The sequence below is a fragment of the Pseudonaja textilis genome, chromosome 4, assembly GCF_049901715.1.
Source record: "Pseudonaja textilis isolate UNSWEBS1 chromosome 4, rPseTex1.2, whole genome shotgun sequence".
Classification (NCBI taxonomy): Eukaryota; Metazoa; Chordata; class Lepidosauria; order Squamata; family Elapidae; genus Pseudonaja; species Pseudonaja textilis.
Genome location: NC_141993.1, coordinates 58,446,083 through 58,468,468, shown reverse-complemented (window position 1 = coordinate 58,468,468; position 22,386 = coordinate 58,446,083). Strand labels below are relative to the sequence as shown.

The 22,386-nt window shown below is 35.1% G+C and overlaps 2 protein-coding genes across 2 annotated transcripts in view; both read left to right on the top strand.

The window, feature by feature from the left end:
- The first annotated feature begins 1,516 nt into the window (after positions 1–1,516).
- LOC113436935 (vesicle-associated membrane protein 1-like) lies at positions 1,517–15,303 on the top strand. Its single transcript, XM_087933892.1, has 5 exons — positions 1,517–1,614; positions 9,070–9,178; positions 11,096–11,254; positions 12,558–12,609; positions 14,506–15,303. Coding segments are annotated over exons 1-5 (339 nt in total). The 5' UTR covers positions 1,517–1,612; the 3' UTR covers positions 14,523–15,303.
- Positions 15,304–19,625: 4,322 nt separating this feature from the next.
- PER2 (period circadian regulator 2) overlaps positions 19,626–22,386 on the top strand; it is a 28,009-nt gene continuing 25,248 nt past the window's right edge. Inside the window, exon 1 of the mRNA XM_026701488.2 lies at positions 19,626–19,733. The gene's annotated coding sequence lies outside the window, so the exon portion shown is untranslated. The remainder of the gene's footprint in view (positions 19,734–22,386) is intronic.

Below are 22,386 nucleotides of genomic sequence, written 5' to 3'. Positions count from 1 at the left end.
TAGAATAATTTCAATCTGCTTGATAGCAATGAAATTTAGAGAAACACCTTTTTCTTTTTGCTTATTTAAAAAACCTGTGCTTTATTTGAGGCAGATAAAATGTGTGACACTTCACATTAGAGAGCAGGTGCTACATCCCTTGAGATGTCTGGAAGTGCAGTCTTTGTCTGAAAATGGTATTTGTGTTCTTAATGAGTGAGTTTGGTTCTTTAACAAACACTCCATTCTTAGGAGAGTTCCTTGCTGTACTGTACAGTACTCTCCAATCATGAAAATGTCATGATGATAAAAAAAAATCTCTATTGCTTTAAATGATCAGATATTTGCAGATTGTTGTTGAAATGGTTTGTTAGATTTCAAAATCAGGCAAAAGCTTTTAATATTTGCTGGCATCTGTACTGCAAATTGCTCTTTAAAAGTTATTTCCGAGCGGATTGTTTATGATTGCACTGACATTTCCCCACAGGCAGGGAAACTTATTTACAAATCAGTACCATCAGAGTGCTTTCACGTAAGGTATTCAAGGCAAACATCTGCTGAAATTAGCACAGCTGCTTAAGAGTATATGCATTTCTCAACTATTTCAAGAGAAATGAATTCTATATTTCTGGGGTGCTGCCCCCTCCCTTAATCACTAAGATAAATCCCAATGTTTCAATTTTTTTACATATGGCTTTCCCTTTAAAATTTGATGCCTTTTTCAAATTTTTAGTATAGCGTACATACAACCTTATTGTTGTATACCTTACTATACACTTACATAATTAAGAATGTTTCAGTAGCATGAAAAAATGTTGTCAAATTTATTTCAAGCTAAAACTCTCAATAAAGAGTTCACAAAACTAGGACTCATATATTTTAAAGAAAGGAAAGGAAATACATAGTAATTGTCAGAGGAAGTTTATCAACAGTCAGGGAGAAAACAATAAGTGCTTTTATAAAAGACTGGAAACCTTTTATGGACTTTTTGCTGAAAATGGAAAAAAGTGAAGTAATGATTTCCAGATTTCCAGATGTAAACAAAGGGTTGAACATGGAACAGAAAGGATCCCATAATTTTAGAAAGGGAGAGGGATGTCTGTAGCTGCTGCAAAGAAGATCAGAAGTTGCTTCTTTGTCTTTTTTCTTTTTTCTTAAATGTATTGCTTTTTAAAATTTTTCTTCCATTTCTTCTTTTTTCTAACTTTTCTATATATATTTACATGTTTATCTTTTCTATGTATAAAAATCTTAAATTAAAAGTTTCATATGCACATACAGATATATAGATGAAATGAGTCAAAGCACAGCAACTTGCACTTAGATTAGATTTCTTCTCAAAGCCAGCAGAGTAATCTTTCTTTTCTCTTGCTGTTTGAAAAATAGAATAGTAGAAAACCAAACCTTCCCTGAAAAGCTTTTCCCAGGACTGCAATTGCTGGAAAGCCTTTGCACTTCTTCAAGGGTGGGAGAGGGAGAGATTAAGTGCAGACATGCTCAGTAGCTGATATCTCCTCCACAGCAACAGTGTCTACAATATTAAGAGGTTGTCTGCTTCAGAAGCACGGTGAGAAAGCCATCTTTGCTAACGACTGATAGAGAGAACCAAGACTAAACCATTAAGCAACTAATAATGTAAGTAAATCTTGATTAAATTGGGGAAGAAGCTTCAAAGCAGACAGAGGTCTCGAGAGGGCGGGTGTTGTCAAAGTGGTTCTCGGGAGCTATCCAGCACCTATGGTGCTGAAAAACTCAAAACACTCTTCTTATATATGGGCGTGTTCCTCGTTCTAGCAGAGTACTCGAAATCCCCAGTGATTTGGGGTTTCCTCTCAAGACTATTCCATCCTTTAAGGCTTTTTGCTTCGAATGTGGTACAATTTCCTCCTTATTTATAAAAATATACATAATGCCCAGAAAGTCCATGAAGGTAATGAAAAGTTGCTATTTGGGTCCCTATATACGATAGTCAGATCATCCCATTCCTCCATCCCATAAATGGATTTTCAAGTAATGACTAGAAAGGGTTTCTGTGGAACAGATAACCACATGAAAGAAAGTAATAAATAGGTTCTACCAGAAAGTCCATCAATAAGTGAGCAAGCTCATATTAGATTGCCCCAGGGGCACTCAAAATCTTCTAGAAACATCTAATTTGATATCTTGCAAAATGGTCATATGATAGCTTCATTTTCAGCACTGCATCAGATTAACATCACATGATATGCAAAACCATTTCTCACTTCCTGTGAATTTAAAGTAAGTAAGTAAATAAATAAATCAGAAGACACTTTATTATGCAAATATCTGGCACATTGGCCTTGAGGTAATGAACCCATCCCCAGTGGTAAAATACATTCTTTCCATCTATAGTTTTTTTTTAATCCTTCCCTAGTCTTTTTAATAAGGGACCGTAATTGGCATTGCTCTTGGAGAATCATCAGCCTTCAGATCAGAAACTAGATACAATCTTGTTCTGTTTAAGGTGGACATTTACTTGGTTTATTTTATTATTTGTACAAATAGATATTATATTTATTTTATTCTTCAAAAAATATCACTTACTGTAGCATTTTGTAGTTAGAATATGTAGAAGGGCAGACCTTTATTGAGCTAATTTCATCATTCTTTTGATGTGAACATTTAATAAAATAACTCCAGGCATCTGGTTTCTCTTTAGGAAAAATTATAGATGAATTCAAACTTTTGTATTTACTTTGCCTATTCCTTTTGTATAGACTTATGAGTGTCCATTTAAAAAAATCAAGTGCAGAATAAGCCACAAATTAATATTCTGGAAATTTATGTCTTGGATTCTGAACCTGTTATAAGTTGTAATATTATGTTTCTAATATTTTACATAAATAATATGAAAGTGAGCAAGTGTGAATCAAAAAGGCTAACTTAGACTGTTCCATGTTTTTGAGTTGATTAGATGTTAATTAGTTATGCATAGATAGATGGATAGATTGAGTGATAGAAAGATGATAGATAGATAGGATAGGTAGACAGACAGAAACAGATATTTTGAAAGGAGATATATTATTGAACAAGATAGTCATTTTAATAGTTATTGAAATGTTTAAAAGATAAAATAGAGCACTTTTTAGCACTTCTACGTACTATACAATACTTATTAAATTTATTTTATGAGATATTTAACAATTTGTGTTATCCCATGTTATTATGTCAGGAATAGTCAAAACTGTCAACAAAAGGGAGAGAAACCCAATATATAATAATTTACAGTTTAAAAATATTAATTGCAACAAATGCAATTTAAAAGTCATGCCTGAAGGTGTTCATATCTATATCTATATATCTCTATCTCTATCTGTCTATCTATCTATCTATCTATCTATCTATCTATCTATCTATCTATCTATCTATCATTTTTTTAATTTTAAGACAAAAAAAACCCCATAAAACCATCTTCCATTTTGTACATATAGTGTGTCAGTTGATTTAGAATCTTTTGTAAGATCTTTCATAATAATTGTTCACCATTTATATCAATCTCACATTGTCAAACTAACATATGCTTATCTATTTATCAATTATTAATTATCCTGCTATTTATTCCATCAGTATTATATTATGCTGTCATCCAATGGTTATATATGTCTACATTATATTTTGTATCAGTCAATTAAACTTCTATGACAAAATTATCTATTCTGTTACCTTACCATGTCTTTTTATCCAACCATTGATAAAACAAATCCCATATCATATAAAATTGCTTGTCTTCTTGTGATCTAATTTCAAATGTTAGTTTACTCATTTCAGCACAGTCCATAGTATAATCTATTATCAAGCCTCTTGTGTAGGCCTTCATCATATCCCAGAGATTCTGTAAAGATGTATCCTCTTTTCTATTTTCTTTGAAGAAGAAAACAATTAGTTTCTCTATTTTCTGTTTAAAGTCTTTTTCTTTTAATATCATATTATTTAAAGTCCATCTAAATCTCCTTTTGTATCCTTTCCAAATAACTAACACTGGATTATGATCTGCCCAAGTGCTTGTTTCTATTTCAATCTGTTGTACATTAGTCAATAATTCTGCTGACATCCATATCATATCTATTCTAGATCAGGATGTATGCCTGTTTGAATAAAAAGTATATTGCTTACTTTCCGCATTTCTCTCTCCCCATGCATCTTTTAAGTTAAATTCTTCTATTATTCAAAGGAAGGATTTTGGTAGTATCTTTCTAACTTTCTTTATTGTTTTCTGTGTTTTATAATCCAACCGGTCATTAATTATTCCATTAAAATCTTCCATCATATAAATATTAACATAGTCCAATTCAATTATTTTCCTATGTAATTTTCTGCAGAATTCTTCTTGTTTATCATTTGGGGCATACATTGCAATTAAGAAGTGTTTTAACGCTGTTATCCATTATTTCCACCATCAGAATCCTTCCATCATCATCTGTATAGATTAATTCTGCCAAATTTGTTTCTTTAATATATAATACCACACCTCTTTTTTTTGGATTGTGCCAGTGATGTAAATAATTTCCTTAGTTTAGTTTTAGTTTTCCTTGTTTTAGTATATATTCATGTTGTTTTTTAATATGTACTTCCTCTAAACAGATTATGTCAAATTTTAATTTTTCTAATTTGTGAAATACTTTTCTTCTTTTAGTAGCCAAATAGAGTTCATTTATGTTAAGCTTTATAAGAGGGTTTTATTGCTCTAGTAGATCTCAATTCTCATTGTTCTCTGATTTCACCGCCTACTGCACCTTCTTTTCTTTTTCAATTACCGCTATACACTCCTTTTGAAATTCAATTAGTGACTCTTCCTTTCTTTCTTCTTCCTATTTTCCTTTAAAGTATTCTAAGTAGAATAGCTCAGCTTTTTCAACTGTGTCAATTCTGTGTCTTTGTTCCTGCCAAGTGAACAAGAGGCCTTCTGGCATCAACCATCTATAGTTTACTCCTCTTTTAAGTAACACTTTAGTCAAGAATAAATATTCTCTTCTCATCTCTCTTACTTTTCTTGATATCCGTTTCAGCACCACAATTTTTTTCTTCTTTATATTTTAGTGTTTTCTCTCTCACCACCTGGAGTATCTCTTCTCAGGTAAATCTAATGTGAACTTCTCTTGGTAGTCTATTCCTTGTTGCATATCTTGTATAGACACAAAACACTTTATCCATCCCTTCCATCATCTTTTCTTTGGTTATTTCCAGTGCTTCTGCCAATATTTCTGCCATTATTTCAGCAAGGTTTTCACCTTTTCCCTGAAGATGTTCTTGAAGTTGCAAGATACAGTAATATGGACAATTGAGAATAAAAAGGGAAATGTCTTACACACTTGTCTGATTATTTGGCCTATGAAATTGCAGGCATCATTAAGATAACTTTTCATGCTAATCTTATAGTCTGGACAGTTTCATACAAATTAGGTGGTCTCTCAGGTAGATAGGTCTTTAGATTAATATTTTATTGTGTTTGGAAAATAACTGGCAAATCAATTACTTGGCAGGCAATTGATAGCATATACAAGGAAACTTCAGATTTGGGCATATATTTCACATTGTTAATTGCTTTTGTTCATATGTTTGCACAAGCTTGTTCCCAGCACTCGGGAGCTAAAAGTAGCAGCAGATAGTAAATATTTATATTGCAATCTGAAGAGCCAATTGTTCTAGCCCTACTGAATCTATGCCAGTAAAAAAAAGGCATGTTCAATGATTGTTTCACTTTAATGCAAAGCATGCAGAGTCCTGCCGTGTAATTCCCTTCTTTGTAAATACAGTATGCATTTGATTGCTTAGCATATTTCATAGAGTGTCTTTAGTAGTTTCAGAATACACGTTGTGTGTTCATTGTTATGTGTGTTCATTATTACTGTGTTCAGGAAGCCAAGACAAGCATTTAATTCCATGTGACTGGAAGACTCATTCTATTAATCTAGGAAACCAAATATAAATAACAGTTAGCGTATTTCTTCCCTTATAGTATCTTTCTGAATAACTAGAGGCTTGGAAGTCTATTTATATTTGTTTCATCTTTGAATCTTGAGCAAAGTGTTTTAACTGTACATCTGTCTTTTCCAGATTCTGCTGGGTTTAATGTAATCTCCTGTACCTTTCCAGCAGTTTTGACCTTGTTTTGCAGTTCCTGCTATTGATGTTGTTGCCTAGCTTTGTGTATGTAAGAAGACAGGATGACATCAAATACTTTTGTTTGTGAGAGTGTTCTGTAGTGATTAAGGCACCCATTTCCTGCTGTAGAATTACATAAACTGCTAATATTGCAGCTAGAGTTAACTTGTTTGTCTGTATTCCAGCATGACCGTATTAATTCAACACAAAAATATGCTACTGATCCTGTAGCTTCAAATGTCTGTACCCAATGCCAGATTTATGAAACAGTCTATATTGCTAATGGAACCCTTCCTAAGTAAACATCCTAATAATTTCTTGCATTAATTGTTGTTACTACCACTAGTACTAAAATACTACTCCTTTAATTTGTTCTATTTTAAATCAGTGGTTCTCAACAGCACTCACTATTCTACTCCAGCTAGTTTATTACTCTACTGTAGATGATCTTCATATAAAAAACCAAAATGACACTTCAGGAAATCATGATTGATTATGTGCCATCAAATCATTGTTGACATAGATAGATTTTCTCCTTGACAATCTCCATAACCTGGTCTTTCAGATCTACCAATAGTGCACTCATTGCCTTGTTGCTGGTCATCCTCTTTGTTTCTCTTTTTCCTTTTCCCACCATTAGATCCTTCTCTAGAAAGCTAAGTTTTCACATAATATATGTCCAAAGTAGAAAAACTTGAGTCTGTTCTGTTCATTGTGAATTCTGTTCATTCTGAAACATTAGTCTCCAATTGCTTACTCCAATTGCTTATTCAGTCCTCAGTTAGTGACCACTTTTGGAACCATCACCTCAGTCATTAAATGAAGCAGTTGCTAAGTAAAACTGTGACTGTGTTTTTGATCTTACTTCAGCTTTCTTTTCCTTTACAGAGGGTCATAAATGTGGACGTTGGTCATAGTTACTTTATCATCACTGTCATCACTGTACGAGGCAATTCACTAAACAAAGACTATATTTTTGTGCTGAACACTACTTTATTAATATAGTGGATCTTTAATATGAATAACAATGTGACATAACAGCATTTCTATTTATTAGAATTATTTATTTCTTCTATTTATTATTCCAGCGAGATAAACTTTCCTCTGTGATATTCCACTCCCCTACTCAGCTCAGCTGATGTCTATCTGTCTATGTATCAATCTAATCCTCTACCCCAATCATCAACCCCAATCATCAACTTTTATTCCATCCACACCTATTAATCATATGTAGTCTGCCATGGGTTGGATATGCTACACAGCAAAATCTTCAGCATCAAATTACTGGCTCAATGTAAAACATACTTTTTTAAGTAAAGAAAAAAGTAAACAAAACATTTAGGACTTTTGTAAGTCAAAACCATCTGGAAATGTTAGCATTGAAAACTGCATAGGAAATGTCTCTGCCATGTAGGTGACTAAGATAGCTAAACTAGAACACAATGCACTATGTCACATAATTCCTGTCTTACTTTGTGGCTTTGTGGGTTATGATCATACACAAAATGTGTGCTATGACTGCATTCTAAGCAATGAATTGCTAGTTGACTACAAACTTTCATTACTGATATTCTACTTTTCTGTAATGTGAAGGACTTATGTTCTTTTATAGTATTACTCTTGGATAACAATGACATCTGATTTGGTAGTGTGGGCTGCAAAAGTTTTCAACTTCTGCAATTGGCCTGATCATGGCAGCATCAAAGCCATTCTCTAAAATACTTTTAATAATAAATAATGAATTATTGTAATAAATAATGAATTATTGATATGTATTGTTTATGTTTATTAACCAATTTGCAAGAGATGATGAACCTAGACTACTGGAAGTTTACTTTATTATTCACATAGACATTGAAGGAGAATAGTTGGCAAGTTTTTAGTCTCCAAGTGTTTCTGAATTGTACTTCCCAGCAACATCAGTCTGCATGGTCAGTAATAAGAAATGTTGGGAGCAGAGATGTCTGCATGGTATTAATCAAAAAAGTCAAATGTCTTTGCTTGTTTTTTGTGTTCAATGAATGCATGTTGTAAATGTAAATGTGCAGAACTTTGATCAGACCTTCATGGCTACCAATCTTGACATTTTTGTCCATATCGTGCAGACATCTCTGCATGAAAGCAAACATATGAAGGGCCGTGGGAATCTGTCATTCATTTTACAGTTATACATTCTTTTATTTTTTTAAAAATGCCAATACCAGCCACTCCTTTCCCTTATCATTCCCAGTGGTGTAGATTTAAGAACTATAAATGCAGTCACGAGAAAAATGATACATTTATCTCATAAACTGAAAATTGGAGGAAAACAATACATGAAAAATGCTTGAAGCAAGCAATACATTCATTTTTAAAAGAATCAGTTGGCTGAAATATAAATGTATTTTTCAACCTGAGAAAAGAGATGCACAAATGGAATCTAAGCTAGTGGAATGTAGATTTGCAAGCATCCTTCCTTAGCATTGTCTATTAAAATTATGTATGTAATTAATTTCATGAAGTACAATTATTACAATGATTTGATTTGATTTGCATTTCCCTTTGTTTTTCTTAAGATCATTGGCCATCCAAGCATTAATTGTGTGATTTTTTTTAAAGAAGTCCTTTGGGGTTTATCATAAGTTGACACTTTTTCCCTGCCATGCAAAATGTGTGGCTGACAAGTCTTTGGTGTAAATATATTTGCTGCTTATATTCACGCTTTGCTTTACAGGACAGTATTTTTAAACGATAGTGTTACAGATTTCATTATACAAATTCTGCAGACAATTTTATGCTTTTCCACGGAACAATTCAAACTTGATCATTATGAGGTTTTTTAACAGGGGAAGACAATAGACATAACCTTTAGAGAAGAGTGTGACATTACTAAACAAAATGGGTTTCAAGACTGGAAACCATTAAAGAAGCTAGAACAACAAAAAAAGACATATCTGTTAAAGTAATATTGGCTGATTTCTATTTTAGGTCAGCTCCAATTCCTTTTCAAAGTTCTGCTTCCAGTCCAGAAGTTCCCTCTCAGAGCAACATGACCAGCAATCGGAGACTGCAGCAGACACAGGCTCAAGTGAATGAAGTGAGTTCACCCAAAACATATTTGTAGATGTTATGATTTTTAAATTTCCAACATGGATAAAACATGGAAGTGAATCAGGCCACAGCTTATAGAAACATAGAAACATGGTTATGTTTATGGTTTAATGGTCAAATAATTGTTAAGCATTCTGGCATTCTAGAACTTAAAGATAACTGCAGCAAAATACTTAATATGTATGTAAAGCTAATAATCTAGAAAAAAGAACACCAATTCATTAATGATCAAGGAGTTCAACATGGTAAATACTAGCTGTGCAATTAAAAGAGAATTTAAGACTCAAGGTGTAGATAAATCTATTGGTTTCCTTAGATGAAAATTCTCTATGGTACAGAAGAATGCTCTAAACAGCTCTAAACATTGGCACGATCAACAAGTGGGAACACAGAAATATCATGCCACTGTTTTTCACATGCTCCATGATCAATCAGAAACACAAAGAAACTTTTTCTGTAGTGGGTTTTCTGAAAAATACTTAAGTGGTTTTGGAGAATACAGTGTTCTTGAAACAAATATTTGGAGATTGAAAAAGTACAAAATAATTGTGTATTATTTGGATGAATCACTGGCTAAGTTAGTGCGTTATGTAAGGCAATTTTTCCCTCAAGTCTGAGGTAACACATTGTGATAACCCAAGCCATTGCAGCTAAGAAATCATGGTTTATTGTTTACTATATTGTCAGCTCAATTAAATTGCAGTAGTTCACTAATCATAGTTAACTAATCGTGGTTTAGCATAATGCATGAATCCAGAAATAAATGGGAGTCATGGGAGTCTCAGTGCAATGCTACTAAACCAATCCCTTAGATGGCACTACACACTTACATACAGAATCTAGTGCTGCATGTATTCAAATACATTGTATAGAGATGTTACATTAATTGTCTGTAAGAGCCTTTGGCAAAAACAGTCTATATTAATAAGGCATTGTTAGCACATTAAGAAATGATACAATTAATATAGTCAAACGTTATTTGGTGTGTGATTTGAAAATCTACAAGAATCTTCAGTTGTCCAGAATTTAGGACACCCATGCAAAATTGTTTACAAAATGCACTTCCAACTGGTTTTACAAAGTAAGGGACACTGGAAAAACAACGCTAAACAGACATAGCAAGTGAAGTGGCTATGGATAGATTTTAAAAATGAAAAACTTGGATCTGTTTAGTCTATTTAGGAGCAAATATTTTTAGATTCCTGCAAATATAATCCTTATAGTAACATCAGCTCAGATCGAGAAGCCTGGTGTTTTTCACAAGGCAATGTTTCTATGAATTATTTTAAATAAAGTTTATTTTTAAACATAAACAAAGTAGCCTCATTACTTTATAAGACCCAATTTTATTTACTAACCCATCTTACTACAAAAAGTAACTGTTTGATCTTAATCTTTTCTTTTTCCATACAGAAAATGTTCTTTATTTAATATAAAAAGTGCTTTAAATAATGTGATCATTTTCTCGATTCAGTAGTCTAATTCTTACCTTCTTGGTCATAATAAATTAACAGAAGGACAATGTGAAGATGTCTTCCTACCCAGTTCCTGCTCCTTGAGCTCCTAGTTCCCAAAATTGTTCTAATGACATACTGACTATGATTAATTCTTAGCCTTTTGGACCCTGCACAAATTAGACAATGCCAACAAACACATCCTCACCCTTTTTGCATACATTTAATGTCTACATCTAGAAGGTATGTTAGAAAAGATATTGGTAGACTTTGTTCAGTATAAACCTATGACAACCTTTGAAATTTCAAATAAAGTTGCCTTGTATACTTTTTTTCAGTAAGCTGGTTGTGCTTTATCTTAGAATTATCTTTCCTTCATCAGATGTTGAAAAAGTGATTCTACTTCAATACTTTATAAGTAGATTTCCTAAACACTGTGCCATTTTCAGGTGGTGGACATCATGCGGGTCAATGTAGACAAAGTACTAGAAAGAGATCAGAAGCTTTCAGAACTTGATAACCGAGCAGATGCTTTGCAAGCAGGGGCCTCACAATTTGAAACCAGTGCAGCTAAACTGAAGAGGAAATACTGGTGGAAAAACTGTAAGGTATACTTGTCTACCATATGATACAATGTGATCTTGGTCCAAGAGAAATAAGGACAAACATCAGCCTAAATTCACTGTGTTAGTCAATTAAAATGAAAATGTATATACTCCTGATCAAAAATTTTAGAGTTTGGTAAAAATGTAGGAGTTGAGGTTACAATATTATATATTTATTTATTACATATTATATATTTATTTATAAATTTATTATATAATATATAATAAAGAACAGTTTATTGAAAATATTATAGTTACACTTTATGCATAAAATAGATTGTTTATTTCTCACAAAATAACTGATGGCAGATATAGGAAAAGTTAGCAAAGAAATTCTGCATTTTTACCTCCTTTCCTTGTTTAGCAAAATTTACTTTACATATCTGCATGTAATATACCTCCTATTGGTTAGATGGATATTCTAATCACTTCCAGTTACTGATTCTTTTTTCACTATATTTTTTCTCTCTTCGGTACTAAAATATACATCAGGCTATGTCTAATCCCTAAATAGACTACTGTAGATAGTTTAGGCTTATCTATCATGTTATATTCTGAACAAACATTATGTTTCTTTTTGTTTCCTACAAGGACTTGCTTCCAATACAAAAATAATTGTACAATGTACAAAAATAATTTTCTAATGTTATTGTTTTTCCTCTATACACATTCTCTCTACTATGAAAACCCACCTGAGAACAACAGCACCTAGAGCTATGTGAACAGTGCTGCAGTGCTTCAATTCCAGTAAATACAGCAAAGTGGCACCATGATACAGTAAATAAGGTGTTCCACTTCCCACTGAATTGAAGGGCAACATCATTTTCTTTTTCAGAGCTATACAAAGGAACTTTAGAACTCCTTTGTATTGTACGCTACAGCTGCAGCAGATTTGGCTTCTGTTATCCAACCATCCTGTCTCATTCATTGAAGTTTGAGGGGCATCATTTTTTCATTGTTAATTCAGACTTATTTTCCTACCATTTTTCTTTTCTTGCTATGTCAACAATGGGTCCTGTATTTTTCCACAGCTGTCTGCCTTCAATGAATTTTTGAATTACCTCTTCAAAATAATTCAGAAACACTTTAATACAATTTGACACCTTGAATTCATCTGAAGGTTCAGCTTGAAAATTTACCCCAAGGAGCTGATTTAATCAATCTTTTTTAAAGATTAAATTGCACCTTCTAAATATTGTAGTCATAATATACAGGGCACACCTGTAGTGTTTCCATTCAAATAAAAGCTAAGCTACCTTTTAATATCAAGTTTGAGGTTAATTGTTTTGTTTTTTTCACTTTCTAGATGATCATTATCCTGGGTGTATTATGTGCAATCATTCTTATCATAATTATAAGTGAGTAACACAAATGTTCATTTTGAGTAACACAAATGTTCATTTTGAATGACTTCATTTCATGTTCATTTTGACTGACCATTATAATGATCAGTCAACACTTCTGAATAAATGACTGATCAGAGCATTTACAAATTTTCTTGGAATTGTCTCCTTCCCCACTTCTATAAAGCGATATTACAAAAGATTGTTATCTGATAAGCAAAATCAATAGGGAAGCCAGATTTACTTAACAACAGTGTTGCTAACTTAACAGTTGCAATGATCACTATGGCAATTGTTTAGTAACACTGTTTGATCAACTATGGCAATTAACTATGGCAAGATGATTGAAAAATGGAAAAATTCACTTAACTGTCTCGCTTAGCAACCAAAAATTTGGATTCAGTTATAGTTGTAATTTGAACACTACCTGTACTGATCTGCTATGCTGAGCACTCTTTATACTTATTATTTTAATTAGAAGGAAATGGCAATGGTTGTATCAATATGACATTTTTTCCTTATGATCAGCATTTCAGCAGAGTGGATTAATTAACCTGATTTCCTCTGAACATCTTTTTTAATGACCGGTTTTCTTTTCCTTTTGCATTGTGAAAATCAAATCATTTAATGTAAAAACATGGCAGCTTTGAAGCAAGATACTCCCATTTCTCATTTGGTTGAATATTGGTAATACGGAATAGGTGGAGAGACTGAACTACTTGCATTTTTTGCACTATAAGATGCACCGGACCATAGGTCACACATTAGCTTTAGAGGTGGAAAACAAGGGGAAAAAAATCTGCCTTTGCCTCCCAGCATCCATCCGGTATTCATCTGGCTAGCATCCTTGTAGCAAGCAACAGCCTGGTCAGCTTCAGCACGTAATCGCAGCCCCAGCAGGTGGATCGGCAGGGCTCCATTCTGCAGGGCCCACCACCAGTCAACTGAGCTGAGCTGCTGCCACCACCGGGGAATGCTGGAGCCTTCGCTGCTGAGCATCTGATTGGTGGTTGGATCAGCCTTCTGGAATACTGCTAATCAGCTGTTCTAGGCGGCAGAATTGCCGCTTATTGCCACCCATCACCACCACTACTGATCGCTGTTGCTGACTGGCAGCGATTGGTGACAGTGGAAAACAGCAGCAGCAAATAGCAACAATTGGTGATGGCGAGTGGCAGTGATCCCCGCTGCCTAGAACAGCTGGTTTGTGGTATTCCGGAAGGCCGATCGAAACACTGATCAGCTGCTCGCAGCAAAGGCTCCAGAGTTCCCCGGTGGCAGCGAACAGCAGTTACAGGCAACAGCAGCAAACAGTGCTTCACCAAACCCCCTCCCCTTGCCACAATATTCACTCTATAAGAAGCACAGACATTTCCATTTGGGGAGGAGTACGTCTTACAGTATGAAAAATATGGTAATTTCTTGTTTTAAAAAGAGCCTAAATTGTTAGCTCTCTCCAATTCAAAGCACATCAATTAGTGAAATCCAAACAAGTCTCAGAAAGAAAGAAGAAGAAGAAAGCTTACATTGATTCTCTGAAGTTTATTCATTTGTTTAGTTTTTAAAGTAGTGACTGGAATATAAATCTCCAGGATTTATTGTAGAAATAGAATTTGCTAAGTCTATAGATGAAAATAAGGCACCATTTTGGTGGCATGAATCATGAAGCAGAGGTGAGTCATGGTCTCAATTTTAGTAAATTTTTTGGGATTTTATTGAATGAGATAGTTCCTAATTTAAGACATTTGTTTTAAATCTGGAGAACGGAAATGACTATTTTATTTCTATGTGTTATTCATTGTTGCTAAAAATATGTTGTTGTGCATCTGTCTGCTCAGCAGACAAATCTCATTTCTCAAACTAGGAGAACATATAGGAGATTAACAATATTTTCATTCTTTTCCCCCCCAGTTTATTTCTGCACCTGAAATACTAAGTTCAAATGGCTTGATGTGGCTACGTTCAACTTTACTGTTAATTCCACAAATGAAATTGAAAATTAATGTTTACGTCTTGGAGCTGGTTGCTTGCAACAATGTATAAGGTTTGTTTAGGGTTCAGTTTTCAGGGATTTGTTTTGATTTTGTTGGGGATGTGTGCTGTTCCTAGAAAAATAGCGTGCCAGTTAAACTACTGCCAACTAGTTTCATACATTAATTTCTTGCTGTGTCTTAAATTATGAGAATGCTGTTCTTTAAAAATGCTCATTCTTGAAAGCTATTTCATGTGAATGACAAAAAATCATCAGATAAAAATAAAAGGGATGATGCAAATGGGCTTTGATTGAAAGGATACTAAATAATGGCAAGTTGTTTTTAAAATTAGGCACCTTTTATACCATAAAAACCACCTCAGATTCATAAGAACTGATCTTTATAACAGCAGTTTAAAACAGATTCATAGCAATATCTAGGGCTATGATAATCCTATGATATGACTCAAGCATAATTAAGAGGACACAGCTTGTACCCTTCCCATTCCTCAAGTTGAATACAAATAACACCTTAAAAACTTACAAGAGATTTTTAAGGCAAGGGTTCACAATGTCTTGCAATATGGGTAGCTTGGGCAACAAAATTAAATCCAGTGAAATCTGGGGCAAACATCATTGTTAACTTTTGAAGCAGTTTGTGAGTTCATGACTGGATTCCTAAGGTCACTCAACAGTATTTATATGCAAGCAAATACTTGATTTATCCTTGCCCACAGCTTCCATTAGACTTGTGTTCAGCATGTGATATTTTGCTGAAATGATAAAGGGATCAATATGTATATACATGCTGATATTTAAAGACATATTTAATTATAACAGTGTGAGAAACTGTAATTCACTCAGGCTGATGAGAACCTGTTTTTCAATTGTGCTTCATGTTTTCATATTGTAAATTATAGAAAACTCCAGATACCCTCAACCTTAATTAAACAGAAATGTATGGTACTAACTGTTGCTCCTGTTTTCAGTCTGTTAAACTGAAATATCTGTATTTACAATGCTGTATAGCTAGGTATAGGATAAAGTAGTGCAGGACAAGAAAATTTGGTATGTTTAATATTCTTTTTTCTTTTTTATTCTTTAAACATAAAAGGTACTGAACACTCTCTGCAGTTGCAGCTTCCTACTGATATGGCATTTAAAAAGCCTCATCTGTGAATGAAAAAGCAAAACCATGGCAGTCCAATTACATGTTGTTTGTGAGTGTTAAACCTAGTTATGAGGCAGTGAGTCACCAAGGCAGTAACCTCATTCTGTCATGGATTTGAACATTTAGTTTAGAAGGAAAAAATTACTATGCCTTAATTGAAAGAAGCCTTATCATTAACAACTACATTTAGGTACACTGGTGGTTCAACAATGGACGAGAATCACAAAAGCTTAAGTCCTCTAGAACTAAAGGGTAAAAGCTAAAAAGATGGAGAAGCAAGTAAGAAAGGCTCAGAAATAGGCAGTTATGGCGGAAATATCTGCTCCATTTTTATTTATTTTCTTGCTTCCTTCCCATCCTGTTTTTTCTTAGCAACTTCCTGATGAAGTTTTGGAAAATTGAATTTTAAACCATTTTTTACTTTACTTTATTTGTTTGAAAAGTTAAATCCCCCCAAAAAAAGAACTGAAAGCATCCTTCCCTAGTTGCATTATCCTAGATTATGGAGAATATGGACATACTATATTACTATTTTTATTACTTTATTCTATATTATTTCATTAAATCAAGAAACAAATCATCACAATACTAAAGACTCCTATAATAGGATTATGATGTTTTATATGCTTTCATACTTCGAAAAAGAACCACTTTCCTTTGACCTCTGGTGATCAAACAGACATTCCAGCAAAGCTAATATCAATATGAGAATATTCACCATCATGACCAAGTCTATTGTATGGTCTCGTATGGTCAGTTTCCCAGTTGAAACTATGGTTACGTTTGTACATTGTTGTGAAATTTGCTAGTTTGTGTTCATAGGGGCGTTTTGCCAGTCTAACGTATGCCTATTTGTCATATGTAGTGGTTGTTACAGTCATTACGCTGTACGTTGTAGATCACTTCTGTTTTTCCTTCTGGGGCTGCTTGGTCTTTTGGTGTTTTGAAGGGGTTTAGTTGGCTTGTAGGCTATGTTGATTCCATGAGATCACTACTTACTAACTCAGATGATATTACATTTTTATTACTTCTCACATCCGTTCCCTCATATTTGTTGCTTACGCTAGCTGTTAAAGTGTAGTACACACAAGTTTTTAAAAACTGTATTTTACAGTAGTAAAGGGTGATGTAATTAATAGAACTGCAGAAGAAGCACCATTAATTCTTTTTCTTTTAATCCAAAAACTTTAAAAGGAATTGGGAGTTCTTCAGGAATCAGGATTTTTGCCTTTAAAGGGTCTCTGTTGATTACTTCTATAGATTATCTAGTTGGGCAGTGACCTACAAGACAAGTAAATATTTGTACATATTTGCAATTTCATGTCACCAACTTCCTTTAATTTAATTAGTGAAGGAAGTATTTAGATAATTAAACATTGCATTTCCTGTAGCCATCCAGATTGTACTCCTGGTATTATTCATGTTTGTTATTATTTCTAAAAGAAAATGAATTTCTGGATAAAGCTGACATGGTAATATCAACAAAAATACAAAACAAAATTACATGGCATGGAGAGTCATCACATTACAACTTTTACATAACCACGGTGCCAGCAAGTCCAGAAACTACACCCAAGTATCCTAGATTACAAGATTACACCTAAAGACTTACATGGTAGAAAAGAGAAAGGTAAACACATCATTAATTTGTTTTTTTAATGATAGTAGAATTAAAAAAGAGCTCCACAAAAATATTTACTGAAGCAGTTAAAACACTGGTTTTGTTAGTGATCTGTACTGAAGCTTTTAGGAATATTCCATATTCTTAAAAGTATGGCACTATTTAACATTATGCAAAAAAAAACCCTATCAATTTTAGAAAAAGAATATCTGTAGAAATATTTTACAAATACATATTCCTAAATAACTTTTTTGAATATTTTTCTTTTCGCCTTTTCTTAAAAATCAAAACAAGTATTTCTTTCTGATTTGCTGAAAATTTCCATCTATAACTGGAAGCAAAAATGTAAAAGAAACAAAAGAACCAATAGGATCCAATCTCAAGATAGAGTTCTTTATATTTTGTAGTTTGCGCTAACATTTTAACATCAAAGGTGTTGTACACCAGTTTGCAATAAGGTATGGAAACAATTCTCTTTTCTCCTTTTTGTGTCTTGATATAAAATACAAAAAAAGGAGTGTTGGAATTAGTAAAGACTCAAAAGGATTTATCAGAAAAAATAAGTTATCTCTCATTTTGGTCTCTCTTAGATCTGTTCTAGGCAATGTGATGTCATATTTGTGTGCACAGCCACCCATCAAAGCAAAGAAAACAGTATGAGTATTTCAACCTCTCAGAAGAGTCTAGAGCAAATGGGACTGACTTCACCACTAAGAATTTGCTGAATTCATATATATGAAAAGGTTTCAGGCAATTTCAAGTCAAAACAAACAATGGGTTTTTAATACATTACAATTTTAATTGTTAAAATACCTGTGGTTTTTCTCATATAACTGGATGATATAACTAGGCACCTGTAACATATCCACACAGCCAACCTGTGCCTCCTTTCCCCTCATGCCTCACCTCGGTTTAAATCCTTTAATTAATGCATCTAAAGCTGATGAAAGCTTACACTTTTGAATAAAATTTGTTAGTCGTAAAAGTTGCTACCAGCCCTTAATGTTTCTACTTCTTTAAAAAAAATCCAATATACTGAACCAACACCAAATATTGGCAGCTGCTGGCAACACCACAAAACTGTACCGCAGTATCTCATTCTACTTTTTACAATTTTCCTCAAATTTGGCATCAGGCACATCATAGCAAATTAGCTGAATTTTTCTGATCTCAAAAAGCTAATCAAGGTTGGAGCAGGTTAACATTTGGACAGACGACCACTCAACACCCCGGAGATGTAGACTACATGGGTAATTCATCAACCCCCGACCATTTTCCACATCGTTAACTTAAAATATCAAGTTGCCATGAAGTGACCAAACGCACAGTACTGTAGTCTGGCAGGATTTCCGCTTCTATCAGAAAAAGCGGCAGTAATCTGGGAGGACTTCCCTAACAATTACGCAATTGCCCTACTTTACACCGATTAAAACAAAATACCAAATATTTATCCTTCCGTTGGGTAACAACAGAGAAGGAAAATCAATCCTTCTCCTCACGAACGCGCTACCAGAACCAATTTCATGAAGCTCATACCCGGGTTTAGCTTATCGCGTCATGAGAATTGAGTAAACACAGATAAAGCGTGTCGTATGAAACCCGCCCATTTCAATCACCGTAGCCCCCAACCCATGCGTTCCGATAATGCCTAGGTCCCCAAATTTGGCAAACTTTAAGATTTCCGGACTTCAGTTCCCAGAATTCTCCACCCAGCTGTGCTGGCTGGAGAATTCTGGGATTTGAAGTCCACAAGTCTTAAAGTTGCCAAGTTTGAAGACCTATCCCATTCCCAACACAGCCAAAGCATGACGCAGATAATTTCGCACGCTCTCCGCCACACCCTTCGGGTGCATCTTTCCCTCAATGGGAGAAGATTGGAACCGACAAAGCGAGGGAAACGCCACCTGCCAAAACGCGCCAGCTGTAAAAGGTTCCGCAAGCTTTATTCCCCGAAAGAAACATGGAGTCACACGTGAAGATTATACAACGGGACTGACGCCCGGCGCAGCTAATAACAGCCATCTCAGAGGTGCGCCCGCCCACTCTTTGGACAGAGAAACCATTCCTTCAGCCAATCGCGGCCTGCGCGAGCTGCTTTTTTTTCAGGCCGGGTCACGTTTCTGAAGGTATGAAACCCGAGCTCAGCGGTGCTTGAGAGGAGGGCAGACGGAAGGCGGTCGCCGAAAGGGGGCGCTCGTAGAGGCAGGATACACCTGACAATCTGTTCCTCTCCGCCTTTTCTTCTTCTCCCTCCTTGGGTCTCTCCGCTGGGAGAGACTCGGAAACCGGCAGTTTTAACTTTGTCTCCGCTGCCCGGCCGGTGGGTCGACTGACGGTCCTTTCGCTGCCACTGCCAGCGCCGATATTGGAACTAGGTGAGGGAATGAGCCGGGAGCAGGGAAAGAAGTGGGCCGGACCTCCCACCCTCCGCGAAAACCGAGAGACGCGGAGCGTAGGGGAAGTGTGAGCGGCTGAATGGGGGAGGCTCAAGATCCTTGGGAGGGGGGCGACAGTGCTGGGAGGATGCCCGGTTTGACTGGATGGTCGGCGGCGGCGGCGCTTTATTCTCGGTATTCTGACACGAGTCACAGAAAATGAAGGAAAACAAAGATACAGTTTGTTTAAAAACTAAACATGAAACAAAACGAGGCGAGTTGTGGAACGGATGAAAGCAAGAAAAAGGTTAGGATGGTGGAGATGGGAGCACTCAAACTTTGATAGGAAGAGTATGTGGTTTTTATGTAATCTAGAGATGCCAACATTTCTATTATGCTTCCCTCTATTGGAATATCTGATAAGGTTTTTGTTTTGTGGGGTGTAAGGATTGCAATATTAGATATGTGCTTAACGGGGGATATGTGCCATTGAATTTAATGGAATTTTCTAGACATGTACGAGATTGTGTCTGTCATTTGAAGCAACCGGCTGGATTCTGCTCAGGTAACTACTGGGTCACTGACCTAATTTAGGTGTGATGTTTAAATTAAATTGGCAGGTGCTGTCGTGTCTGAACACTACACTTTGCTGTAGGTCAGTGGTAGTCAACCTGGTCCCTACTGCCCACTAGTGGGTGTTCCAGCTTTCATCGTGGGCGGTAGGGGTTTTGTCTCCTATTTTATAAATCACCATTACTGTGGAACCGGTGGGCGGTTAGAGAAAATTTTACTACTAACAGAGATACAAAAGTGGGCAGTAGGTATAAAAAGGTTGGCTACCCCTGGTGTAGGTGAACTGGTAAGTAGATTTTGGAGAACTAGCTAGCCAGGTGCTATTGGAGCATTAAGGGCTAGGAGAGAAAAAATTAGTAGGTCAGTAGCAGAGAATAAGGATAGAATAGTTGTTTGGATAACTGCACTTACATTTTCAATCATGAATGTCTTTTAAAATGAATTGCTACAGCTTTTCTTGGTTTTGTTTCATGTTAATTTTGTAGTTGTATTGTGAAATGCTTTTTTAATGAGTGAATAGTGATTTATTATTAATTTTTCTTTGGGAGATAACTCTCCAGTTTTCCCCCAAAGCAACCCTGCAGAGATATCCAGGCTTCTTAAGCTTCATGTATGGGGCTATATTGCAGGGTGGTATTCCCCCAATATACACCTCTGCAAATCTATGACACAGTTTGGGCAGAGAGCGAGAGAGTAAGTGACAGGGAAAGTGTGTTTGTGTGTGTTGTGTGTATGACTGGCTCAAAACTCCCAAAGAGTTTCAGTGGTTAGCATAGTCTAATAATTCCACCACGCCCAGGCTAATGTAGCTGAAATTAAAATTATGCAAGCAACTCTTGATGTTTAGTAACCATGATTATAAATTGAATATGAAATTAAGTCTCACAGTGTTTTACAAATTTTATTCATTAAAGAGCTTAGAATATAAGGTAGTTCCAATTTTTATTTACATACCTCTTATTTTTAAGATTTTTATACTTTCAGAAGAACCAGTTATTACTGGAACATTTTTATTGGATTGTTATGTTTTATGATGCTGCAGCATAAATGTGTGACCAATAAATGAGTAAAATATTAAGTCTTTAACCATCATATTATCTTTTCAACCAAAGGGCTGGAGGCAGAATGCTTACTTGGAAAATCGAAAAAGGAGAAAAAGTTAAACCACTGTATCCAGCAACATGGCATAAGTCCAGTTCACTTGGGTTACAACTAGTTTTTTTTCCGCTAAGAAAAAACAAAGAAAAGGCTGCTTCTTTTGGTCTTTAATTTGTGGTAGCACTTCTTAGAAAACCATTAAGGCTCTCATTAGCTATAAAGAGGAGTCTGGTATTTTGCAACTCACTGATAGACATTTCTGAGCAGAAAAATCCATGCATTTGTTTATTTATACACACACAAATCGATATATTTGTTGTGCATCGCCCAGCATCACCTTCAGTGAGATAGGCAGCTATATGAAATTGATAAATATATATACTGATACAGGATTCTGTCACTTTATTCTTCTATATATTGGTTATAATAAATGAAGATCTTATCAACACAATGATGCAGTTCATTTTAGTCTACATGGTAGAGGCTTGTAGGTGGAGGTAGGAGCTCTAACTTGCTAAAACATTAGCTTCAAAACAAGTGTGGAGAAGCAGGTTATTGAATTGATATATATTTGTACATACTAGAAGCTAACAAACTCTGTACCGCTCATTTCTAATATTCACTAATGTTAGAAATGAGGTTCTAATATTGAGCCCTGCTCTACAGGGGGTTCCTCTTGAAGAGTATTTTGAAGCTATAACTAGTGCATGAGGAGTATTCAGAAGCTACAACTGGTGTAGAATGTGGTGGCACAGGCAGTTCTTTTGGTCCCTAGGGTGGCCGATGTTACATCACTGTTTTGCGAGCTGCATTAGCAATTCAAGGTGTTGATTATCACTTTTAAAGTCCTTTGTGGCATGGGTCCAGATTATCTGAAGAATCGTCTCACCAATGGGCTTGACCCATCCAACCCGTACCAGTAAAAGGGGCATGCTGCAGACCCCATTAGTCAAGGAATTTCAGCTAGTGGGGAACATCATAT